This window comes from Gadus chalcogrammus, chromosome 13, assembly GCF_026213295.1.
Source record: "Gadus chalcogrammus isolate NIFS_2021 chromosome 13, NIFS_Gcha_1.0, whole genome shotgun sequence".
Taxonomy (NCBI): Eukaryota; Metazoa; Chordata; class Actinopteri; order Gadiformes; family Gadidae; genus Gadus; species Gadus chalcogrammus.
In genome coordinates this window covers 2,086,569-2,111,932 of record NC_079424.1, presented here as the reverse complement: position 1 = coordinate 2,111,932, position 25,364 = coordinate 2,086,569, and the positions used below count along the sequence as shown (strand labels likewise).

The window sequence follows — 25,364 nt, the reverse complement described above, 5'->3', positions numbered from 1 at the left end:
CATGGACATGAAACTGGATCAAATGTTTATTTGAGTATTTATGACGTTTTGGTTATTATTATTTTTTATTTCCAGAAGGTGGCGGGTATTCTTTTTTCCCAGTTATTGGTTCGGCAGCTATTCTATTATTATAAAAGGGTAATTATTTTCTCTTAATTACAGCATTATATCCAATGGATTAATTTCACATTAATAGGCAAATTATTAAAGGGCACGGTAATCCAATAACAAATTTAAAAAAGCAACTACTATTATACTAAAAGAATAGACTTTTATTAAGCATTGTAAGTTGCATTGCCTTCAAATACACCACATCACAATCCATCAACATTCAAGCCAACCCGACAGTTCATTCTTAAAACAAACTCAAGGAGAGTAGTATAAACCTCAAATCAACGTACATAAAAGGTGACTTATGCAGCTCTGGGTGGGGGCGGGGAGTGTGTACATCATATTTATGATCATAAGTAACATGAGAAAAGCTCAGGGTAGTTGAAATCTAAATTCACTAGTTAAGAAGAATGACTGAAAAAAGAAGAAAAACAAATCTTAAAATTGATAAACTGCTAAACTCTTATTGGGAAGGTCAAGCAACTTATTCCAGCTACATTAAAAGGGGTGACATTTGTATTATTGTTAATATATATATTTTTTACCAGATATCCGACAAACGCATCAAACAGCAAAAGAGAACATGTATACTATGGGTACGATTGGGTAGATAAGATTCTTGCGTTCTTTAGTTAATTAAATGCAACAGAGACCAATACCACAAACGAAAATAAGACCCCATTGTCAACAGACCCAACAGGTAACTCTTTTTTTAAATGGATTATATTTCAATAGTATTTGTGTTTTTGTCAATGGCCACAGTCATCGTACCGAGGAATGGGAACAACATGCACAACATCTATACACGTCTTAACCTAGGAACCATGCAACGGTTTGGAGAGACGCAACACGACGCACGACGCTCTAGCACAGCCACGATCGGTCCGCTCGCTCCCGTACCGGGATCCGAGCGATTGGTGCTGAATACTATCTCTTCCCCCCCCACTGCTGTTGCTTGTAAATTTGACTTGAAGCTGGAAATACTAAAAAAAACTCCATCCGAGCTCAAACCAGTGTTAATGGACTCTGAGGATGGTTATTTTTTCTGTTGTAAATATTGGATTTTAATTTGGCTTCAAGCGGCTACACAGACAACATGAGACCAGTTCAGATAACGGAGACAAGGAGCCAAATACGGAATAACAAGTGGTTTTAGTTATCTCATCCCTAGTGAAAGAAAAAGGTTTTCCTAAACTCAAAAGCTTCTGGAAGCTTCCCCCTATGCTGGGAATTAAAAGGAAGTGGTCTCTCGTCATGTTAGCATTACCGCGCATTAACCTCCGCGGCGGTGGTGGTGAACCGTCCGAACGCCGCCATAACAAACGCCGCCATAACAAACGCCTGTAAACGAGTTGTGTTCGCTGAGAGGGAAACGCGGAAAGGTCGTCCTGTTTTCCCGTTAGTTTTGTTTTCTGACAAAGGAATAAATGTGCATTAACTGTTAGGCTTCTCTACATCGCTCTCCGAACACGCGACACAACCGCTCACATCCGTCACCCTCTCTAGAAAAATAGGCTTTACTCTTCCGACGCCCGCACCGTTTCCATGGCGCCGGCCGCGTCGACGGCTAGTGCAACAGGAAGGTAAGGGTTAGCCACGATGACGCACGACTTGGCGTCGGGACCGCTGAAGGCACTTCCTGGTAGGATGGTGACCGCCTCGCCGTTCAAGTGCACAGACTTCCTGTCCTCCTCCTCCACGCCGTTCTCCACGCCACCGCCGTGACCTTTGACTTCCACGAGACCCGCCTTCTTCTTCACCTCGTCTGGCTTGCTCTTCTTCCTGGCCTTCCCGTCCAGGGCGGAGACGTGGGGGGGTTTAGGACCCTGGGGAGACGGACCAAAGAGGGCGGGCGGAGGAATTAAAACTATGGAATGTTTACCAAGAGAAAAACGGTTCAGTCTAACGAGGCAGGAGAGTGGGAGGGTTGGTTCTGAAGTACGTTTAAGGACAGAGAGCTCCGCCGGAGGACAAACGTTCATTGTGACCTTCAGACAATAAGGAATTAACTTAAATAAGTAGAGAAACGAAGGGCTGTGTTGGAGAAGGGAACTGGTTTGGTGGTATGCAGCCAGTAACTCGACACAGCAGGAGAGAAGAACTCCTGCGAGGTGCTCAAGATGATTCAACATCTTCATTACAAGTTGGATAAATGACGGATCGTTTTTTTCCACCAGAACTTAACATGCATATTCACAATAAGAGGATAATGATACTTCTACTGTGTAGAGGAATATAAAAAAAGTCATGTTTTTATGATAGTTATTCTAGTTTATAGCACACGGCTGAATTTTATCTCCTTTTTTGCGATGCAGCCTTAAAACCCATTAACAATTATTAACTATGCAGTTGAATACCGCAAATAAAACATAGAACCTACTAAACTTCTGTTCAGATTCTGAAGGTTTTTTGTCCAGCTTTGTAATATTTTGTAATACTTGACTTCTATATTTGTGGAGTCTGCTCTGACTGTCCTAAGTCTCAGCCTTAGGCCTCATCAAGTAAGAGGTCCCTGGGTACCGGTATTAGATCCAGGCGGATATATCGGCTGGCCGATTATATAGGTTGATATTCACATACATCGTATCTCTGATTGACGATATGCGCCGATATACTGTGGTGGTTGAACCTCTGAATGCTTAACCGAGCACCTCCACATAAACACTCCCAACACCCCCAGTTTAACATCATGATCTGTGTGAAGGTTAGTAGCTCCTCCCCCTACTGCTCATTGGATCATGTGTCGTATGATCCTGACGTGATGTCGCTGTGGCCCGAAGCGTTGCTGGAGGCTGAGCAGCAAACCTCAAGGAGTTGCTCCAACCCCAAAGTTACCACAATATATATTTATATAAAATAAAGGCAGATATATCTATATTTTGAACATCGGCCGATATATCGAAATCTGTAATCTGTTACTCCTTAATATCGGTATCGGCATTGGCCCCTAAAGTCCAGTACGGGTCGGGCTCTGACAGGTGTGCGTACAGGTGTGTGACGTACCAGGAATGCTGGGTGGCCCTTGAGAGTGAGGCTGTGGTAGCGGGCGCCCCGCCCGAAGGCCCTGATGACCGGGGTGGAGATCACCCCTCTGAGACGGCTACAGGAGGGGGAGACGGAGACGGAGGTCATCCATCCAGTACATAGATTGGGGGGGGGGGTTACACGAGAGCATGATCGTTATAGAGGGGTTAACTATGAGACAGAAAGGGAGGGAGAGAGAGAGAGACATAGTAATGTAGAGAGAGACAGAGAGAGAGTAAGGGAGAGAGAGGTACATTGTAATAAAGAGAAAGAGACATTGTAAGAAGGAGAGACAAATGAATGCAGAGAGAGAGACGAAGAGTTATGGAGAGAGAGAGAGAGTAATGGACAGAGAGACGGAGAGTAATGGAGAGAGAGAGACAGAGAGTACTGGAGAGAGAGAGACACAGAGTAATGTAGAGAGAGAGACACAGAGTAATGGAGAGAGAGACACAGAGTAATGGAGAGGGAGAGAGACAGAGAGAGAGAGAGACACAGAGTCATGGAGCGACAGAGAGAGAGCAGTGTGACTTCTTTCGGTGCACCTGAAGTCGAATTGAAAGTGAGAGAGAGACAGCAACGAGAGAGAGAGAGACCGAGAGAGAGAGAGATCTTAGAAAAGAGAGCGAATGAGAGAGCGCTAAAGAAGAGACAGCAGCCGAGGGGCCGGCCGGGCTCGTACCCGCGGGGGGCTCCGCCCACAGACACCACCTGGATGGGGAAGCCCCTGCGGCCCCGCCCCCTGTGGCTGCCCGCCCACTGGCCCACCACCGTGCCCGCGATCTCCAGCTTGCCCCCGGAGGAGGCGACAGCCTGCAGTCCTGGGGAGACGATCACAATTCAGAATAAAAGCTCCTTCAAATCGGTTCCAATTATTCGGTGGCGTTTCGTGAGCCACAGCGGTACGTCTAGACGCGGTAATCATGATGCGTGTGAGTCATTCACTTATGCACACAGTCACAGCTGAGGGCTTCATTACAGGTGATTCCAGTGGTTATTGCATCCATACAGAGTACGGTCGTCCCCCGGTGTGTTCGCCGCGAGGCACTGGGTGCACTGCGTGAACATCAACTAAGACGGTTAATGCAGTTCAAGTACTGCTCACTGGTCGCACAATTAGGTCCCGTTAACTTAACCTCGTTATCGTATTTCACCGACACTATCTCAACAAAACATTACCTTGATTGATTAATTATTCAATAATTAACCATAGCTGAACATCTAACGAAACACGAGTCTGAACACTGACCCTCACAGTGACCGAGGAGGCGTTTCTGTAACCCTGACCCCCACTCTGGGTGACCTTTGACCTTTGACCCCAGCGCCCGGGGCACCGCTCCCACTCACCGGACACGACCCGCGCCCGTCCCGGCGCCACCATCTTGGGGGGGTCGGGGTAGAAGGCGCCGGCGGGGGGGAAGAAGGGCATGAAGTGGGGGTGAGGAGGGGGAGGGAGGGGAGGCGGGGGAGGGAAGGCCATGTGGTGCGGCGGGCGGGAGAAGCTGAGGCCCTCCAGGATGCTCTGACGCATCTTCTCCACCTTACCGGCCAGCTCCGCCTAGGGCGAGAGACCATCGGTTAGAGAGAGAGAGAGAGAGAGAGAGAGACCATCGGTTAGAGAGAGAGAGAGAGAGAGAGAGAGAGAGAGAGAGAGAGAGAGAGAGAGAGCATCAGTTAGCCAGAAAGAGAACGAGAACGAGAGAGAGATCATACTAGAGAGACCAGTAGTTAGAGGGACACCTGACGAGAGACAACAAATAAGACAGAGAACAGACGATAAAGAGACAAGAAAGGAGTTCAAGAAAGGGAGAGAAAGACCAGAGGATAAATACCAGTAATTACACAGAGAAAGAGAGACCATATGATAGAGACCAGTTGTCGACCCAACAAGAGACCAGATGATGGAAGTACCAGTACTTAGAGGGAAACCAGCCGATAGAGACAAGAATAGAGAGAGGGAGAGAGACCAAGAGAAAAACGGTTCAGTCTAACAAGGCTGGAGAAGACATAGAGAGACCAGACGATAGAGAGACCAGAAGTAGAGAGAGGGCGATATAGACCAGTAGTTACACAGATATAGAGACCAGACAATAGAGGGACCAGAAGTAGAGAGAGGGCGATATAGACCAGTTACACAGATATAGAGACCAGACAATAGAGAGACCAGAAGTAGAGAGAGCAGCCAGTAGTTAGAGAGAGAGCGAGCGAGCGGCAGGTCGAGGTGGGATCCCGTTCAGTGAACCCTGATAATCCGGACCGCTGAGCCTTGCTCATCCCAGTGTTGGAACACATAAACGTGCTCAGTCATTACTCTGCAGGTAGGTTTTACATCTCATCAGGTGACACCGGCGGAGATATGATGATCGTGCTGCTTTGGTGGCAAGGTCTTTTACCTTGATTGAAAAAGACGATCTTAATAATTTAACGATAGGCCTATCATGTTGTGTGATCCATAAAACGAGTCGTTAAAAATAAGGATAGAAACCTAATTATATATTATTACAGTATTAAAAGTAAAAGGTTGGGATGAGGTGCGGTTGATGATCTCCGACGGTGTGGTTCACGTCGGCGCCCTGATACCTGAACGCTGCGTCGCGTCGCCTCGATTAGCCGCTCTACGGGCACCGCAGTGTGTGTCTCAAAACCCCGTAGTTTCGCATAAAAAGTCATCCTAGTACCGAGAATCATTTCATCAGTTATGAATTATCCAATGGATCCAGCGGAGCTATGCCGTAACGCTGCTGGCTATGCTAGCTCTTGTCTGTAGAATGTTTGGTTCCATAACCGAGCATCGAAATCAAATCGAACATGAACACTAATCCGAACAGTACCCGCGTTCGGAATAGAACGTTCAAAAACGGATTTTACAGTTTTTTCCTAGAGTAAGTTCTTATTAAAGTCACAATGACACAATACGAAAATGTTATTATGTTGAACATCAAAGGAGACATACTAACGAAATTAAAACCAAAAAAAGGATTTTAGGTTGACTCTTTGAAGAGCAGTCCTCTTGAGCTAGCTAGTTTTGTGTCCACATGGACAGCATTAGGCCTAAAATTTTTTTAGGAATTTATTTTATTTTTTCCAGCGGCAGCGAATGATAGGTAGGTTGTTTTCATTTAAAAACGAGAAAATTCGCTCATCCTTGTACAGAATGAAGAGGTGCTGTACTAAAACGTAATTATAGTTAGCATCAAAAAAAATAAATATATTTTTTATTTATTTTATATTTTTTATAAAGCTCATAAAATAATTTGGGTCGCACATAAATCGACAGGGTCGGTCGGAAACCGGAACCAAACAAAAAATTGTTTTAGGCCTTAGCGTTAGTGTTAGCGTAGCGGTAGTGTTAGCATTAGCATTAGCATTAGCGATGACAGCAGGGAGCCAGCTACCTGACCGTCACAGAGGTCTATGAGCTGGGCCTTCTCCCGAGCCGCCCGGATCAGCTTGCTCTGGAACAGTTTGCCGTCGAAGTACATCCAGGGGCAGCTGTTCTCCCACGGGATTGGCTGTCCACAGGCGTCGTTGGCGAACAAGGCCATGTCCACACCCGTCATGAACAGGGCGCCCAGCTGCACGCCACGGGGGTCCAGACGCTCTATCTGGAGATAAATAAATAAAAGCCACGTTTTAAAAGGGTTTGAGGAATGACCTCCGAGGACAATCCAGGCTAAGGACCAATCGCAGGACTGGGCGATGTTTTCAAAATAAAAGGCCAGTTTGTATATTTGGGTTCTGTATCCATCTATCTTCTGTATATATATATATATATATTAGAGCTGTTAGTTAAACGCGTTATTAACGGCGTTAACGCAAACCAATTTTAACGGCGTTAAACGGCGTAGATAATTAAAATGAAAAGAATTATGGGACAAAAAAATCAAGGGATATTTAGCATAGAAAAAGAATTTGCGATTAATCGCGATTAATCGTGAGTTAACTATGACATTAATGCGATTAATCACGATTAAATATTTTAATCGCTTGACAGCTCTAATATATATATATACAGTATATATCTTATATATTAAGAAGCTAATTAGTTATTAACTGAGTAGGGTATCTTAATTAAAAGAAACTAGGCTGGTTTTAATCTGATAACATGTGAGACAATTACTGTAATTATATTATTAATGTCTTGAACCTCAGTTTATTTTGACATTACTTGGTACACTCTATGTAGTACATAGAGTGTTAAACGTTAAGGTGATGATAACATTACGTCTTATCGCCCAGACGAGACAGACCAGGGGACAGTACAGAGAAGGTAGCAAGCAGAAGAACCAGGCCACAAGCTAGCCAGGGAACAGTACAGAGAAGGTAGCCAGCACAAGAACCAGGCCACAAGCTAGCCAGGGAAGAGTACAGAGAAGGTAGCAAGCAGAAGAACCAGGCCACAAGCTAGCCAGGGAAGAGTACAGAGAAGGTAGCAAGCAGAAGAACCAGGCCACAAGCTAGCCAGGGAACAGTACAGAGAAGGTAGCAAGCAGAAGAACCAGGCCACAAGCTAGCCAGCTATCGGCAGGGCTGTAACGACACTGTGCTCCCAAATCAAAAACTACCGGGACGATTCTGCATGGATTACATCAAATTCAAATGTGCTGGTGGAATACTCCAATAAAAAACCATGAGCTTGTGTGTAATTGTGAGTTAAGGAGGAAGCAATTTAAAAAAGGAGAATCTTGGAAACAGCTTGAGTCATGTTTAAAAACCCTAATGTACATTACAGAACCTTTTTCCATGTTGAATCGTTACAACCCTGGGAAACACTTAAAGCCATCGGGGGGGGGGGGGGGGGGGGGGTAACAAATGACGAGAGCAGACGGATGCAGACGCACCAGGCAGACAGGGAGAGCACCCCAGGGTGACACCCACAGAGACCCCCCAACAGCTACCAAACAGGCAGGTACCAGAAGGCACAGCCGGTGTGGATGGTTCGACTGGCTGGTCACGGTCAAAGGTCAGCCGAAGACCGAATCAGAATGCGGGACCACGTACTTCCTAGCTTAATTTAAAATATTCTTGTTCTAAACCATCCACACACACACAACACACACGCACGCACACACACACACACACAAACACACAAACACACAGAACAGCTCCCTCCAAAGTCGCACACAGCTCGAACAAAACACAGAGAGCGTGCTTCGGCAAAACATTACGTTTCTTTGAAGCACGTTCTGTCGTCTTAACAATATGAGGAGCCTCCAGTGAAACAGAGAACGTGTCAAATCTGTCGGATTCACGAAACCGATCCGGTTGATTTTGGAATGGTTTGACCCAGAGGTCGCGAGGTCAGATACGACCCCGGACCTCGCCCCCCTGGTGGGCGGTCCCCAGGTCCTTCCCGGGACGCTCCTCATACGGGACTCACTCCATCCAGACAGTCACCTTCAGGTCCTGCAGCTGCTCGGGTTGGTACAGCTGAGGAGAAAGTGCTTGTGCTAGGAAGGCGTCGAGTTCGTACCGCCGTAATATTCTGACCCCCGGCCAGTGCAACATGAACCTGCGGCGGAACACAAGAGGGCACACGCGTGAGACGGGGAACGGTGCGCAGGAAGATCTGGTGGGGCTCCTAGAAATCATAAGAACTGAGGGGGGGGGGGGGGGGGGTCATCTGATCATCGGACAGTGGGAGAGATGTGTCGGACACCATGATGATCGGATCGATCGGGTCACGAACCCAATCTGTTGGCCCTGATGTGATCTATATTGGGGAGGTTTATTGATATTACAGTTGATATTACAGTGAATTCAGACGCTTAATATTAAAAAGGGGTCATGTCAGGCCTGGCTATTTTCTGATATACAGTAAGTACAGAGTGCTTCAAGGTAAGCATGTTAGGAAAAACAAAATCACATCCGTGAAAAAGTTGGCCCTTTGACGCCATCGGCCCGGGATCTGCGTCTCCAAAACCGGACCAATGGCATCCAACTTTTCCGGGACAACAACACGTTTCCCGAAGCGGCGTTAGAAAACGTCCCAGGCCGGCCGAAGCTTCCTCGGGTGAGACCCCCCAACAGGTGGGCCGTCGCGACGCGGAGGTCGTCGTGGGAATCGAACCGGCGACCCCTTTCGGGGCGGGGAGGAGGACTCACCGCAGCACGCAGCAGAGCACCAGCAGGTGGGCGGGGACGTGGGCGGGGTTGAGCATGGCGGGCGTGTCCGAGCGCAGGCAGGCCAGGAAGGCGCGCATGCGGCGGTTCTTGTCCTCCGCCGCCTTGCCCAGCCACAGCTGCCGCAGGCCGGGGCAGGTCCACTCGCGCCAGGACAGCGCCTCCACCAGCTCGGGGGCGTGGGGGGGCTTGCCCTTGTAGGCCGCCCACTCCTTCACCATCACGGGGGAGTCTGGTTGGGGGACGGGGGACGGGGGACGGACACAGGAAGGGGAGGAGGGAGAGACCGGGTGGAATCTTTTTTTTTTTAACAAACATTTTTTTTAGAAGTGTATTTATATGTTTTATAGAAATTGCAGCTGGAGACATACTTGTATATTATATTGTCTTGGATTTTAACATTTTGTGTATTTTCGGAGAAATTTCTAAGTTCTCAGTTACAAAGTGTTTTTTTGGAGTGAAATGCTGAATAAATGCATCATTGTTTCAAACTCAAAATTAATAGATTGAATAATCGTGATTTCAAAATTGAACAAAATAATCGTGATTAGTATTTCTTCCATAATCGCGCAGCCCTATTGTGTGTGTGGCTAAACAGATGTTGAATCAGAGAACTGCTGAGTATCTAAGGGATAGTAGAAGGAAGCAGGATTTTATTTACGACATTACGGTTATTTATCACTCTAATAGGTTGGATATTATGCAGTTTATCCGCAAATCTATATTCTGTTTATATAAATATTTGAGCGTGGTGTTGTAATAAAGCAGCTGGGAGTCCCATTGCAGTGGGGATCTTTCTCACCACATTAAAAGCCTTTCCTATTAAAGGACTCAGTAACTGGTAATGATTAGCGCACAGCACTTAGATATTCACAGTTTCATTTCAATAAGCAATATGAAAGGCTGTGTGTGTGTGCATGCAAGCGAGTGAGCGAGAGAGAGCGAGAGCACGAGCGAATGCGTGTGTTGTGGCTGTGTGTGTGCGTGCGTGCGCGTCAGTGAGTTACACAGAGACAGTGATTGCGTGTGGTGACTGTGTGCGTGCATGTGTGCGCCTGCGTGTGTGCATGCGTGTCAGTGAGTGAGTGAGAGTGTGTGTGTGTGTGTGTGTGTGTGTGTGTGTGTGTGTTTGATGGCTGTGGGCGTGCATGCATTCGTGTGTTTGTCAGTGTGCATCAGTGAGTTACAGAGAGAGAGACAGTCAGTGTGTTTGTTGACTGTGTGCGCGTGTGTGTGTGCATGAGTGTGTCTGCGTGTGTGCGTGCAGGTGTGTGTGCACTCTCACAGTCGGGGGGGCAGGCCCTCCTCATGGCGGTGCGCTCAGCCTTCTTCACGGCCTCGGCCAGGCTGAAGAGCACGCCGTACACGTACTGCCGCAGCGGCCGGAAGAGCTGCACAGCCGACGGCAGCTCCTGGTTCCCCTCGTCCTCCAGGCTCACGCCCATCTTGATCTCTCCCTGCGGCGGGAGACAGAGGACCAGGGTGGACCAGGGTGGACCAGGAGAGAGAGGACCAGGGTGGACCAGGGTGGACCAGGAGAGAGAGGACCAGGGTGGACCAGGAGAGAGAGGACCAGGGTGGACCAGGAGAGAGAGGACCAGGAGAGAGAGGACCAGGAGAGAGAGGACCAGGGTGGACCAGGAGACAGAGGACCAGGGTGGACCAGGGTGGACCAGGAGAGAGAGGACCAGGGTGGACCAGGGTGGACCAGGAGAGAGAGGACCAGGAGAGAGAGGACCAGGGTGGACCAGGAGAGAGTGGACCAGGGTGGACCAGGAGAGAGAGGACCAGGGTGGACCAGGAGAGAGAGGACCAGGGTGGACCAGGAGAGAGAGGACCAGGGTGGACCAGGAGAGAGAGGACCAGGGTGGACCAGGAGAGAGAGGACCAGGGTGGACCAGGAGAGAGAGGACCAGGAGAGAGAGGACCAGGAGAGAGTGGACCAGGGTGGACCAGGAGAGAGAGGACCAGGGTGGACCAGGAGAGAGAGGACCAGGGTGGACCAGGAGAGAGAGGACCAGGAGAGAGAGGACCAGGAGAGAGGACCAGGGTGGACCAGGAGAGAGAGGACCAGGGTGGACCAGGAGAGAGAGGGCCAGGAGAGAGAGGACCAGTGTGGACCAGGAGAGAGAGGACCAGGGTGGACCAGGAGAGAGAGGACCAGGGTGGACCAGGAGAGAGAGGACCAGGAGAGAGAGGACCAGGAGAGAGGACCAGGGTGGACCAGGAGAGAGAGGACCAGGGTGGACCAGGAGAGAGAGGGCCAGGGATCGACCGATATGGATTTTTTAGGGCCGATGCCGATACGATTTCAGCCTTAGCCTTAGCCGATACGGGCTGTGGATACTCTGAGCCGATAATACTTTTTTTCCCTCAAATTACATCATAAAAAATGACACAATCATGATAACAAATGCTACATATCTCAATTTAAAAAAAAGGACCATTTATTGAACTGTCTGTCTGTAAATCATGGCGAAACAGACAGTTCGGTCCCAGGCAGAACAGAGAAAGAAAGATACCATAGGTGGGTTGTCTTGTGGATGAGCTTGTTTGATTCTAAAAACCTTCTCTTTCAAGTGTAGAGTAAATAGTTGGGGTTGAAGACGTAAATGCCAAATGATTCATGTGATTGCCTTAATCTGTCTATTAAAGACACAATAACTAACAATCAAGCGTAAGGTAAAGACAATATGCTATTTCTCTGTAGGGATCCTTTGCATAATGTAAGGGAATTACCTGAGCCTGTCAGCGGCAAAAACAAGCACTTTCAGAGGACGTACATCAACGCCACACTGTTGCCCAAAAGGATTACATCACAGCCTGTTTTCGCGGATTACAGCTGCGACATTCTGTCGCAATTCGGTACTGATCTGTATATAAGCAGGTAAAACTGTTATAGTAGTTTATCACACGGGTCTTCTCAATGCCGGGGAAACGCTCCGTTCACTTGCATGGGCTCTTCACAACTTCCAGTGGTGGATAATATTTGATAATTCACCGTTGCTAAGTATAATTGACCGCTGTCAAGGAAAACAAAGGACTTTTTGCCTCTGATGACGTCTTTGGTAACACTCCGCAAGTAGTCCGGTAACTTGTCAACCCCAGCGTCTTCGGTTGCTACGCGACGTCAACGTCTTTGCTGGACTATTTTACTGCTGATCAACACTACGAATGCTGGTAACGAATAAATCGTAAAAAGACACACCGTGTGAAGTTACTTTTTCGTTTTGGCAAGTAGCCGTGTAATAAGTGGGATAATGTATAGAACGTCGCCGGTCATTATCGAGAATAAGCCCCTTCAGGGCGAAGCAAGACACCTCCGCTGCTCGTCGGTGTCCTGTTCGCCCTGTCGGGGCTTATTTTCCCGATAATGACCGGCGTTCTATACTGTTAAAATATTTCGGTATGGTAACCATGGAGCAAAAGGAGGGGAATTGTATTTAACACGCACGTGGAGCGTCAAACCGCAGTCCTTTGTATCTATCTAGTAACTCCGGGCTGCAATATGTCTCTGACCTCCGATCTGACCCCCTGCTCCGTTTGTATCAAGTAGGCGTGGCCCATGTGACGTATTGGCTCCGCCCTCCTCACCTGTCTACAGGTGCTGCCACCTGTGGCTGGAGTAGTTATTGCAGCTTGCATGTTGGGTCCTGCTCCCCTTGTGGCTATGTATAGTAATTACAGCTTATGTGTTCGATCCCGCTCCCATGTGGCTATGTGGGGGTAATGCAGCTTCGGTGCTTAATCTACGTAACAATACATTATCCCTTACAGTCCCCTAGACCAGAAATTAGGGATCGACCGATATATCGGTCGCCCGATATTATCGGCTGATATTCGCGGTTATTACGTGTGTCGGTATCGGCCGATACGCGGCTGATTTTTGCTGATATTTTTTGGCCGTTTTTTTTTTTTTTACTTGTTCTACCTCACCTGTTTTTAATATTTGTTAAATATTGTTTTTTATATTGAAGTTCAATAAATGTTCCTTTTTTTAAATTGAGACTTGTAACATTTGTTATCGGTGTAATTTTTATGATTGAGGGAGCAAAAGCAGTATCGGCTCTAAATATCGGCTCTAAATATCGGTATCGGCGTATCGGCTAAGGCTGATGAAAAAATATCGGTATCGTATCGGCCCTAAAAAATCTGTATCGGTCGATCCCTACCAGAAATTATTGGAAAAATGGGGTGGCTGAAAAATCCTGACTTCCCCCTCCATCGCCCTGACGTGAGCCCCGTGACCCAGCAGCTCAGGCCCGGGCCCCCCACTGACCGTGGTGAGGAGGTGGTAGATGTAGGGGTACATGAGGCCCTTGCGGTGGCGGTGCTCGGCGACCCGCAGCACCTCGGGGGCCACGGCGGGCAGCGGGGGCAGGGTCACGTCCATGTGGCTCCGGGTGGCCATGGAGAGCAGGGAGGGGATGGGGGCGCCGGCGCTGCCCAGCCGGCCGCCCCCACCGCTGGGGGGGAGGGCCGGGGAGGGGGAGGGGGCCGGCGAGGGAGGGGGGTCCGCCTGAGAACGGGGGGAGGAGGGGAGGGGGGAGATGAACGAGGGGGAGGGGGGAGATGAACGAGGGGGGAGAGGAGAGGGGAGGGGGGAGATGAACGAGGGGGGAGAGGAGGGGGGAGATGAACGAGGGGGAGGAAGAGGGGGAGATGAACGGGGGGAGGGGGAGGAAGAGGGGGAGATGAACGAGGGGCAGGGGGAGGGAGAGGGGGAGATGAACGAGGGGGAGGGGGGAGATGAACGAGGGGGAGGGGGAGGAAGAGGGGGAGATGAACAGGGTTTATTATCTATTATATTAGATGTATTTTCTACACTGTTAAATAAATATATATTTCTGATATCCCATCTTTTATTCTTATTTTAGGTTCTCTTGTTTGTTAGTATTGTATTGTGTATCATGCATACTTTTGTTACTTAAACCACTTCCTTTATTTTTTCCTATTTCTTCTCTTCTTTACGACTCTAAAATAAAAACATTCTATGCCTACTAAGTAGTTACGGCTGCCGTGTCCTAAGAACTTCAGAATGTGTCTGCGCATTCTGCGCATTCGTCAATAAAACCCGTTGACTCTGTCACAGCCGATTCTCCATATCTTATCTTATCTTACGACACGCGCCTGGAGGGCAGCTGTTAAGTGTTGGACGTTCTCTCTCTTCTTCTTCTGCTGCTGCTGTCGTACTCACGTTGGTCTGGTCCTCCAGCGCCCCCTCTGGGGGCTCCGCCTCATGGTTCACCTTCTTGTCCCATTCTCCTTTGTGGTCGCCCACATGACTAAAAACACAGACACAAAACGTGGAGCAGAGGAAGTCATTTAGTGTTTAATACTCACGTTTCTATCCATAACGGCCAGAATTAAGGAGCAGGTAGGGGTTAGACAGTACAGAGACAGGTCATTAAGGAGCAGGTAGGGGTTAGACAGTACAGAGACAGGTCATTAAGGAGCAGGTAGGGATCACACAGTACAGAGACAGGTCATTAAGGAGCAGGTAGGGGTAAGACAGTAAAGAGACAGGTCATTAAGGAGCAGGTAGGGGTTAGACAGTACAGAGACAGGTCATTAGGGAGCAGGTAGGGGTTAGACAGTACAGAGACAGGTCATTAAGGAGCAGGTAGGGGTTAGACAGTAAAGAGACAGGTCATTAAGGAGCAGGTAGGGGTTAGACAGTACAGAGACAGGTCATTAAGGAGCAGGTAGGGGTTAGACAGTACAGAGACAGGTCATTAAGGAGCAGGTAGGGGTTAGACAGTACAGAGACAGGTCATTAAGGAGCAGGTAGGGGTTAGACAGTACAGAGCCAGGTCATCAAGGAGCAGGTAGGGGTTAGACAGTACAGAGACAGGTCATTAAGGAGCAGGTAGGGTTAGACAGGTCAGAGACAGGTCATTAAGGAGCAGGTAGGGATCACACAGTACAGAGACAGGTCATTAAGGAGCAGGTAGGGGTTAGACAGTACAGAGACAGGTCATTAAGGAGCAGGTAGGGGTTAGACAGTACAGAGACAGGTCATTAAGGAGCAGGTAGGGGTTAGACAGTACAGAGACAGGTCATTAAGGAGCAGGTAGGGGTTAGACAGTACAGAGACAGGTCATTAAGGAGCAGGTAGGGGTTAGACAGTACAGAGCCAGGTCATTAAGGAGCAGGTAGGGGTTAGACAGTACAGAGACAGGTCATCAAGGAGCAGGTAGGGGTTAGACAGTACAGAGACAGGTCATTAAGGAGCAGGTCAGGGCATCTTGCTCTTAGATGCCTACAGGTAGACTGTGGACATTGGGGAACGACCCCAGAACCAGTCAATACCTCTATCCCATCCCCGGCCCGGTCCTGATCCACTGACAATACGTCACCACCTCCAACTCTGGTGCAAAAATGAGCCGGCTCTAGTTACACTACCAGCTGCCTCTCAGTGGGAACTTGTATATCGTTACAGATTACACAACTATAGTCTGTGCTTGAAAGGGATATGACATTGTGTTTTTTTACGATCCGGAAAAAAAAATGTCAATGGGTGCATTTCCGCCACTGCATTGCACAGAAAAGGTCAACCGACACCACAGAAAAAGTGTCGGTTGTGAGGATGTGGGCGTTTAGCTCGGTGACAGTGTGTTATTATCTGAACGGTTAATCAACGGGGACGAACACACCAAAGTGTGAGATGAAGGGTTTTCATGGGTGGTGAGTGAGACATTCCAAATGCCTTTGAGGGGCTGAGCTAATTCTGTCATGTGTCAACAGTTAGATTGAATAGTAGAAAATGTGTTGCTGTAGCTTTTATCAAGAATTTGTAATAAAAAGTCCCTAAACTATGTATGTGAATGAAATAATAATATTGAAGTGACCATGTCAACCGCAGAAATACAGAATTCACTGTTGGTTTTCAATAAAGCAAAATGTCATCCTATCCGTCTCTTTTCTTTAAGAGCTCTGAACATGAACAGGTGAACTAAAATGCAGCCAAACCTCTATATTTCATAATGTAGCCATGACAACACACCTACAAACCAAACACAGTCAGGAGAAAGAGCTTAACTAAACATGGCATCGGCTGGGATTTCTGTGGGAAAGACTGAATTCATATTTTATTGAACACGTACCCTCCGTGTTCATCTTCCTCTTTTAAGATCTCATCCGAGCTCGCTACCTGCTCCAATTTCTTTGGCTCTGATGCTGTGTTCATTCAAGCTCAAGGAAAGTCGCGAAAGAATCGCATGTACATGCATTAAACGTATGCACTCACACACCTACAAGCGGGTTTCACAATAAAAGCGGTTTTCACAATAAAAGCCCTTTATCCGTGTTTTCGGATATTTAACTTCTTACATCAGTAACATTACTTAGTTTGTTTTGGAATTGGCAGGCCCCTAGACACCCGGGTCTGAACCGATGCTCTCTGAAGGGAACTGTTGAGGCAGAAGTGAGACTGAAGACAACCGATGCTTTCTGAAGGGAACTGTTGAGGCAGAAGTATTGAGGCAGCTCTTTGGCAGCGTGGAGCCCTTATATGAAAACAACCGGTTTCCAGAGATATATTTGTGATAATCAATCAAACAGTTTGAGTTTAGGATTAAATTTGAGGTTTTCAACAGGTACGATCGATCTCCTAGAACTACACAATATATAAAAGGTCCTTCATACTAAATGCCATAATCTTGCAGAATCCTAAACTCTGTTGACTTTGTCTTGTCTCTACTGGTTTTGCTCACATCTGTTGTATTGTATGTATTTAGATTTTTTTCTGTTGCATAGGTCGCTTTTAAAACAACTTCATTAGCCGAATCACCACCTAGTGGTCACTGAAAGGTCTGTTCTAGTCTCATTATGTTTTACAGAGTCAATACTTTGAAATAACCCAATATGTATCCCAACCTACTATTGAAACTTCAAGAGTAAGAGACACTCATTTAATGAAGTGATTCATTTATGTTTACATTCTACCTTGATGGTTTTGTACATGCTTTACAGACGGTTCTCTTTCACTTGGTGCCATGCAGTCAATTAAAACTAATTTCACTGTGAGGACCCGGTGCACGTTTCACCCCCGTTTCCTGAGCAGGAGTGGACTTACTTGGCCGTCACGGTGCTGCACTCATCGTTCTCGGAGGAGGAGGAGGTGATGGTGGAGGACGAGGTGAGGGTGGAGGAGGAGGAGGAGGAGGAGGAGGGGGAGGGGGTGACGGTGGTGGAGGCAGCGGCGACCTCGGGGGGGAGGCTGGCGTCCACGGCGCCGGTGGAGGCGGGGCTTCGAGGCGCGGCGGCGGCGGCGGCGGCGCCGGTGGAGGCGGGGCTTCGAGGCGCGGCGGCGGGGGCGGCGACCAGGGAGGACCGTTCGTACAGCGGCGTGTGTTTCCCTTCTGGAGGAATGTTTCCGAAGAGGCTGAGGTCGGGGGGGCCGTCCCCAGCCTGGGGGGCCCGGGGCTGAGCCTGCTGCTCCGCCGGAGGGGGCGGACCGCTGGGCGGGGCCTGGAGGGGGGACCAGGAGGACAGAGCAGAGGTCCTCAAAGCTCTTATACCGCGTACCACCTCAGGACATATCTCTCTCCCCAAGTACCACCATTATGACCCATGTTAAAAAATATAACAAAACACAGTGGCGTAGGCAGTGTTGGGGGTAACACGTTACCCCACAAAAGTTACAACAAAAGTTACTTAGGAATGACTGCACTGGATAGACAGCATTACTTTAAAACTTGAGAAGGCTGCTCTTGCCTGCAAGAGGGGGAGAGGAAGACACACTTACGATGTCATAGCTTGCGAAATAGATCAGGTTCATTCAGCCGTTGGACCACATAAAGTTACAGTGTGTGTCACCGCCGCTTAAGTGCATTTCTGTTTTAATTGTATGGGATAAAGTGACCTTTTTATATTTTTCATTGACCACTTCATTTTTGCTCTCATGTTTCCCAAAGCCTTTGTTTTGAAACGTGTGTGTTGCTGCTGATTGACCTCACCATAGCCTACTTTATCCTGTTGTTTGTGGATTTTACAGTGAGGCATTTCTTTGTGCAGACAGGGATATTGTTCTTTCATATGGTTTTATATGATATTTTGCATAGATTTATTCAATAAACACTAATTGATGATAGGGCTATGATGTTTGTCCATGTATCTACAGTAAATTAGGAAACGGGAAAGTAAAGTAATAAGTAGTGAAGTAACTTTTGAAGTGCAGTAACTAGTAAAGTAATCTCATTACAAGAAGTAACTAATAATAAGTAACTAATTACTTTTTTTTGAGTAACTACCCCAACACTGGGCGTAGGCATGCTGCCCTATTCCGCTACGCACAGTTCACGCAGGGGGCACATTTATTAATTCAACACATTTTAAATCCCATTTTAATGGTCTCATGGTTAATGTATTTCCATTCGTACTACTATTATGTTATTTTCTTTTCTGGAGCTTCCTCTGTGTACCGCTAAATAGTGAACGCGTACCACCAGTGGTAAGAACCCCACAGCTTGAGAACCACTGGTCTAGAGAACCTCTGACCTTAGGTTGACCCCGTCCCCTACGCGGTCACCAAGACCTCACGCCTGAACGCCTCATGGGCAGATAGTGACAAACGGATGAATCAGCACTTCCCTCCGCTGAAGGAAGAGTGCCAACGGCCGCTTTGTAAACAATTATGACTCCAAGAAGGCCACGGCCAGGGGGAGACAGTGGAAGGAAGGAGTCAGCAGCTTCATGGTCGCCTGCTCTTTGCTCCCAGTAGTAGTTATTTTGTCAACACAAAACGTCCTCTGTAATCCGTACAATGGACTTCTCGGAATGCAAAAAGCAACACTTGTTTTAAATAATAACAATCTATAATCCTTCATTCACTGTACAATACTGTCTAATTTCAATGATCCATATAATGACTGTATAAAATACTGCCTTATCTAGTCTGCACTGTCTAAAGTTGTTGTTATTTACGAACTCTGTCATGCAGCAGCTGACAGTAGTTACTACATTATTGACTGTTTTCTCAGCTCCACGTCTTTTCGGATAAAAAATGAATGAACAGCGACGTGAGTGATGGGAGTGTGTGTGTAACTGGTCTTACCCCAGACTTCCCAGTCGGAGCAGCGGCTGGAATGTCGAGTGGTTTCTGAGGAGCGCCGTGTGACCCAGTAGCCGGCACTCCCGTCTGTTTTGGTCCCACTGGAGAACCGGATCACAGGCATGAAGCGAGCCGTCCGCTCCTACATGATGCCTAGCTACACACGCTAACCACACACAAGCTAACCACAAACAAGCTACACATGCTAACCATACACAAGCTAACCACAAACAAGCTACACACGTTAACCACACACAAGCTGCACACTCTTACCACACAAAAGCGACATATGCTAACCACACACAAGCGACACACGCTAAACCCTCACAAGCTAACCACACACAAGCTACACACGCTAACACTTCACAAGCTAGACATGCTTACCACTCACAAGCTAACCACACACAAACTACACATGCTAACCACACACAAGCTATACATGCTAACCACACACACAAGCTACACATACTAACCACACACTCGGCAACACAGGTTTCTTTCTGCTGTGCCTACATGCAGCGATAGTTGTTGGTTCACACCACTAGACCGACATAGACACAAACTAATGTAATTACGCTCACAATTAGTGACCGTTTGACATGAAAAGGTCATTATTATTATTATACGATATTGTAAATTGAATGGCAGATTTTGCCAAGTACACGATGCTTTATCTCATTTGATAAAGCCCTAAAGCTCGGACACACACGAACACACAGACACACACACACACACACACACACATACACACACACACACACACACACACACGCACACACGTACCAAACGGTGGGGGGGTGCGCGTTGGTCGGCTGGCCCGGGCGTAGTACTCCACGGCCCTCCTGAAGCGCAGCACCTTGTCGTCAGTACAGGACTGGGCCGGCGGGACCGTGCCGGGACAGAGGGGGGGAGAGGGGGACCACATGATACCAGCTCCTTCAGAGGAACCCACCAAGCATTCTGGGTTCATGTAGGTCAGCTTTCTTCAGTCGGTGGGTCAGACGATAAGTGGGTCACAGCCGGTCCCACTGGGTCCTACCCACTATACTGTGTGTGTATGAACGCCTGCGCACTTGCAATTGATCAGTACGTTTGTGGACTGAAAAAGGGTAATACTGTAATAATATGATAAATAAAAAAAATTATAATGAGAACAATATATTTCGAGAAATTAATACCCTCTCACTTTCTGGAAAGGTTAATTACGTATACATTTAGCAGACGCTTTTATCCAAAGCGACTTACAATCGGTACATTTGTCAGAAGAAAGATAAATCATACATCGCTGTAGGTACAGTAAGGATGATCATAGTGCCATGCACTAACGATCACTAGCATATCCCATTCCCCATATACAACAGAGCTACAGCTAACCAATTAAAGGACTACTCAGACTTCTTGGTGAATCCGGTATCCGTTGTCACACTAGACCCACAGTGCATTGTTCTCAGAGTGTGAGGCCGTACCTGTGAATGTGTGAAGATGTCCTTAGCGATGGCGTCCAGGTCGCTGGGGTCCGGGATGTTGCAGACGTACTCAGCCACAGCCTTGATCACCACGTCACACGGCGGGAGCACAAGCTGGTGGGCACGCACCTGTAATTGGGGGGGGGGGGGGGGCGGGGGCACAGGTTAAACCACAGGAAACACACAGACAACAATCACGTTGTACCTAAGTCACCCACCTTATTATATTACCTGGAGTAGTGTTTGATATGAGACAGAGTGTATGTTAAGTAACGCTGCAATAGTATTATTAGTCATATTTACAACTCCTGCAGTGGCAAGCTGCCAAAGGCTCAGAGAGTGAGGCCAGTTCATAATAACACACTTTATTTATTTAGCACCTTTTAAAAAAACAGGTGCTAGACATGATGATAACAGACAGTCCAAACCATGACAGATGGTATGAACACAATAGGGCTACGAAACGGTAAACGACAGCTCACAGCCCGGCCAGTGTAACAAGTTATACAACGTACTAGAATTGAATTAAATATAATGAGCATGCAAATATACATTTAGAATAAAATAACAACGATTACAGCAGCGCTAGCCTTAATGTGACTGGCTGGTTAGGTTGTTCGCTGGGATCTTGCCATGGCATTGTGCGTCTGTCAATCAATCATGGATATTTTGTACGCACACATAAACACACGTGATGGTATTTGAACCAGGCTAACAGCTCGTATCTGATGGCTAGCCGGGGCCACGCGACCCTGCTTTGCATTGTAGCATTGCTGGAGGGATCATGGTTCATATTTCATATTAAAGGGCAACGTTGTCACGTAAACCAAGCTTTCTTATAGTCAGAGAGCTGTAGTAGGGCTGGGCGTTATGAAGAATTGTACTATGACTGTAATCATGAGGAATGGATACGATATTGATAAATATCACGACATGCATTTGCATTTTAAAGAGCATTCTTAACACTCTGAGCAATCTACATTGAGGTATAAGGATTTTAAGGACAGTAAATCTGACTCAAACTAGTTTCCTGACTATGACGTTTCAAATAAAAAATATGCATAATTGTAAGGGCATAACATAGACATAACATAGCAACCCAAACAGGTGCAGTGTTATGTTCGTTAATATTCAGAGGGGGGAAGTTGGAAGTTCGAGACGTATCATCTCCGACCTACATGTGTTCAAGTTACCAGGTTGGAACTAAATTGATGCTAACGCTTAACTACAAGAATACAAATGTATTATTATAATTATAAAATATAAACGTAAATGATCTGGTTTGACAGAAAAATACCACATTCTTTCGACAAACTAGACGAAAGAAGTAGACTAAAAGAATCGACATTGGAAAATCTCTACTGGTTACGAATGCATGAATGCAGTGTTGCTTCTCTGGCCTCCTCACGGGCCAGAGTTATTGTGGACACAGGTCCAGTCGAAGATAACTCAGTTGCATTCTTGTGTTGGTATCCGTGCTGCAACCCTGACACCCTACAGGTAGAGTGTATGTTAGTGGATTCTAATCTGCATTCTGGGAATAAGGTGTAGAACCTGTTGAATCAGGTTTGTGATTAGAACGGGGTCTACACCCTGTTCTGATCAGAACGGGTTCTCATCAGGTTATGATCCACTAACATACACGGTCAGGTTATGATTAGAACTTCGATTAAAATCCACCAACATCATACATATTTCAGCATGGATGTGTGCATTGTGCCATTGAGCACGAGAGTGATTGTAGGTTTACCTTCAGTGATGCTAAAGGATGCTCGGGACCCAGTAAGCTCCAGTGAAAGGCAGCCAAGTCTTCATCAGGCAGTATGTGATTCCCTGGAAGGACAACAGGACCCCAGCACCAGGGGGTTGATTAGTGGTCGGGACCCATCACACACTCTGTATTATTTACTCAGCACATCAACCATTAGCATGTCTCCCAGTAACCGCCAGCAACCTGAACAGCCACTACTTGGGTGTTTGATCATCTGCCAAACCAAAAGGTTCTTGGTTCAATCCCCAATGTCCAGTCCAACGGTAGGGATCCTTGATAAAGATTCCCCTTACCCACTTGCCCCTTAATAGCATGAATCGGAAATAGCTGTAAGTAGATTTAGATAAGTGTCTGCTCAATGACTATGAGGCAAATGTTAGCATCTTCCCAAGAGCATTTTACTATATTACCACTGACATCTTGCTACGCATCCATTAGCATCTTCTACATTTAGCATGTTGCTCAGTGACTGGTAGAACAATGCAAAGACATTATCATCTCCCCTGTTGACCTGCTAGCATAACCATTAGCATCTTCCTGAGCTACCTACTAACCCCTTCCCCAGCAACCGCTGGCATCTTCCCTAGCAACCACTGAGATCTTCCCCCTCAACCACTAGCGTGTTCCCAGCAACCTTCTAGCATCTTCCCTAACAACCTCCTAGCATCTTCCCTAGCGACCACTAGCATCTTCTCTAGCGACCAGCATCTTCCCTAGCAACCTCCTAGCATCTTCCCCTACCACCCTGTAAGCGTCACTCTACCCCCACCTAGGAGCGAGGCGAAGACGACGAAGCGGTCGGGGTGGAGGTGGAGCTTCTTGGCGACCAGGTGCATCAGGTACTGGCTGGTGGTCAGGCTCTTGCCGTTGCGGCTGAGCTTGAGGGCGTGGGCGCTGAAGTAGCAGGGCATGTTGACCAGCGCGTAGTCAGAGTCGTACGCCACCAGCCCGTGGAACCCGCCCTCCCGGCACAAGGTGATCACCTCCAGGTGGTGGTCTTCGATGGTCTGGACCACCTGGGAGACGGGAGGAGGAGGAGGAGGAGGAGGAGGAGGAGGAGGAGGAGGAGGAGGAGGAGGGAGGAGAGAGGAGGAGGAGGAAGGAGGAGGAGGAAGGAGGAGGATGAGGAGGAGGAGAGACTTTAGAAAAGGGGGAGCTCATTTCTCACCAGGTGCGAGTTCCACATCCCTCCACTAGTGATGTCATAAGTGGGAGCTGACGACCCAGATGTGTGAGTGAGGGGCCCTTTAACTAAGAAGAAAGTCTACAAATAGGCAATGGAGGCTAGTCAGCCATCAGTTCATATACTACACAGATACATCAAATATCCTGACATTTTAGGCACCTGTACCATGAGTGAATTATACAGATATCGGTAATAGCAAACACAATATCAGTCAAACTATATACATAGATATTAGGATATGGTATAGATTTATTACATCATTATTTAAGGTGGACTTCTCATATCCCATCTTAAACATAACTGATATGGGGCGAGGGTATTGCTCAACTTTATGATTACACATAAGGCTGTATTAATAACACATGAATAACGTTAGGCAGATGCAATAACGAAAGGGAACCCCCTTCTTAACAAGCCCATCTGTTTTTAATCCGTCAATCTGTCTTCCAGTGGCGATACGGTGCATATGGATGACAGCTAACCGAGGGAGGCTGCTACCTCCAGGGGAAGGGCCAGAGCACTCACCCCGATGCGGAACCTGAGGAGCGCCAGGCGGATACAGTGAGCCATGCACACCGGGGGCAGGAACCAGACCTTCGGCGGCGGGGTGCCCTTATTCTGGACGTGGCTGACTATCTGCTGGGCGGTCTGCCTCTCGTTCACCTGTCGCTTGACCCACTCGTGGAGTCGGCCCTTCTCCAGGGCGCCATTGAAGCATACCAGGAGCTCAATGTTCCCGTTGAAGCAGGCCTTGGAGAGGGCGGCCAGGTAGCCAAGCATGTGGTTCCACTGCCCCCCGCTGACCCAGTCGGTGTAGAACCCCCCATAGAGCCGGTGGAGGCAGTTCTCGGCATCAACCAGCAGCCTGAGCGGACTTTGAGGCGGTCTTTGCCGGCCACCTCCGACCATACTTCCCCGGGCGAGTTTCTGGAGCTCCACCGGCACCACGGCGTTGGGGCAGTGATTCTCAATGTACTCCTGGAAACCCTGCACACCCATCTTCCAGATGGATCAAGTCAAACTACTAAAAACAGGGGGGAAAATGAGAAATATCGCTGAAATGAAAAAGGGGGTTGCCTTGCGCCCCTCCCCTTGACTTGAGTGAATGGCAACCCACTGTAGCTACTGGGAATATGCAGGTTTTGGGAATATTTCCGGGAAGGAATTAACGATTGCTTATTGAAGCATTTTCTGTTTTTGGTGGTTTCTTTTTGGGTTCATGGCTCGCCGGTGCTGCCATGTGCTGTGTCTCACGGAGCCTCCATGTCTGCTGGTGCGTCTGGCTCTGCTGGCGGGGAGCGGAGAGGAGAGACGCGGCACGGCGCCGGCGTGACGCAGCGGCACGCAGCCGCCGTGCGTCTCCGCTGGGATCGCACGATGCGTTATTATTTTTTTTATATAAATTTCCTTTATGGAGCATTTTTTTCTCGATTGTCTGTATGATGTCATATTTCAGAGTACAACGCTACAGTAAAAAGAAGATATAGGAGTGTTTTCTTCAGGAACAAAAGATGAACTCTGAAGACTATATTACAGCCATGTTTTTGTTTTTGTTTAGTTCTTCACGCATGATATACGGAGCCATTTAAGGTCATGTCCTGAAATCATGTCTGCATAAAACTCCCGATA

General features: G+C 47.7%; 1 protein-coding gene across 1 annotated transcript; it reads right to left on the bottom strand.

The window, feature by feature from the left end:
* Positions 1–201: 201 nt before the first annotated feature.
* LOC130402246 (constitutive coactivator of PPAR-gamma-like protein 1) lies at positions 202–25,023 on the bottom strand. Its single transcript, XM_056606388.1, has 18 exons — positions 24,261–25,023; positions 23,319–23,565; positions 22,529–22,611; positions 20,779–20,907; positions 20,096–20,186; positions 19,316–19,413; positions 17,560–17,730; positions 17,336–17,400; positions 14,441–14,543; positions 13,538–13,777; positions 10,544–10,715; positions 9,241–9,490; positions 8,533–8,647; positions 6,531–6,740; positions 4,483–4,693; positions 3,818–3,956; positions 3,115–3,211; positions 202–1,937 (listed from the first exon to the last, which is right to left on the bottom strand). Exons 1-18 carry the CDS (start codon positions 24,732–24,734, stop codon positions 1,629–1,631), a joined length of 3,204 nt encoding a protein of 1,067 aa, XP_056462363.1. The 5' UTR covers positions 24,735–25,023; the 3' UTR covers positions 202–1,628.
* Between the last annotated feature and the right edge of the window lie 341 nt (positions 25,024–25,364).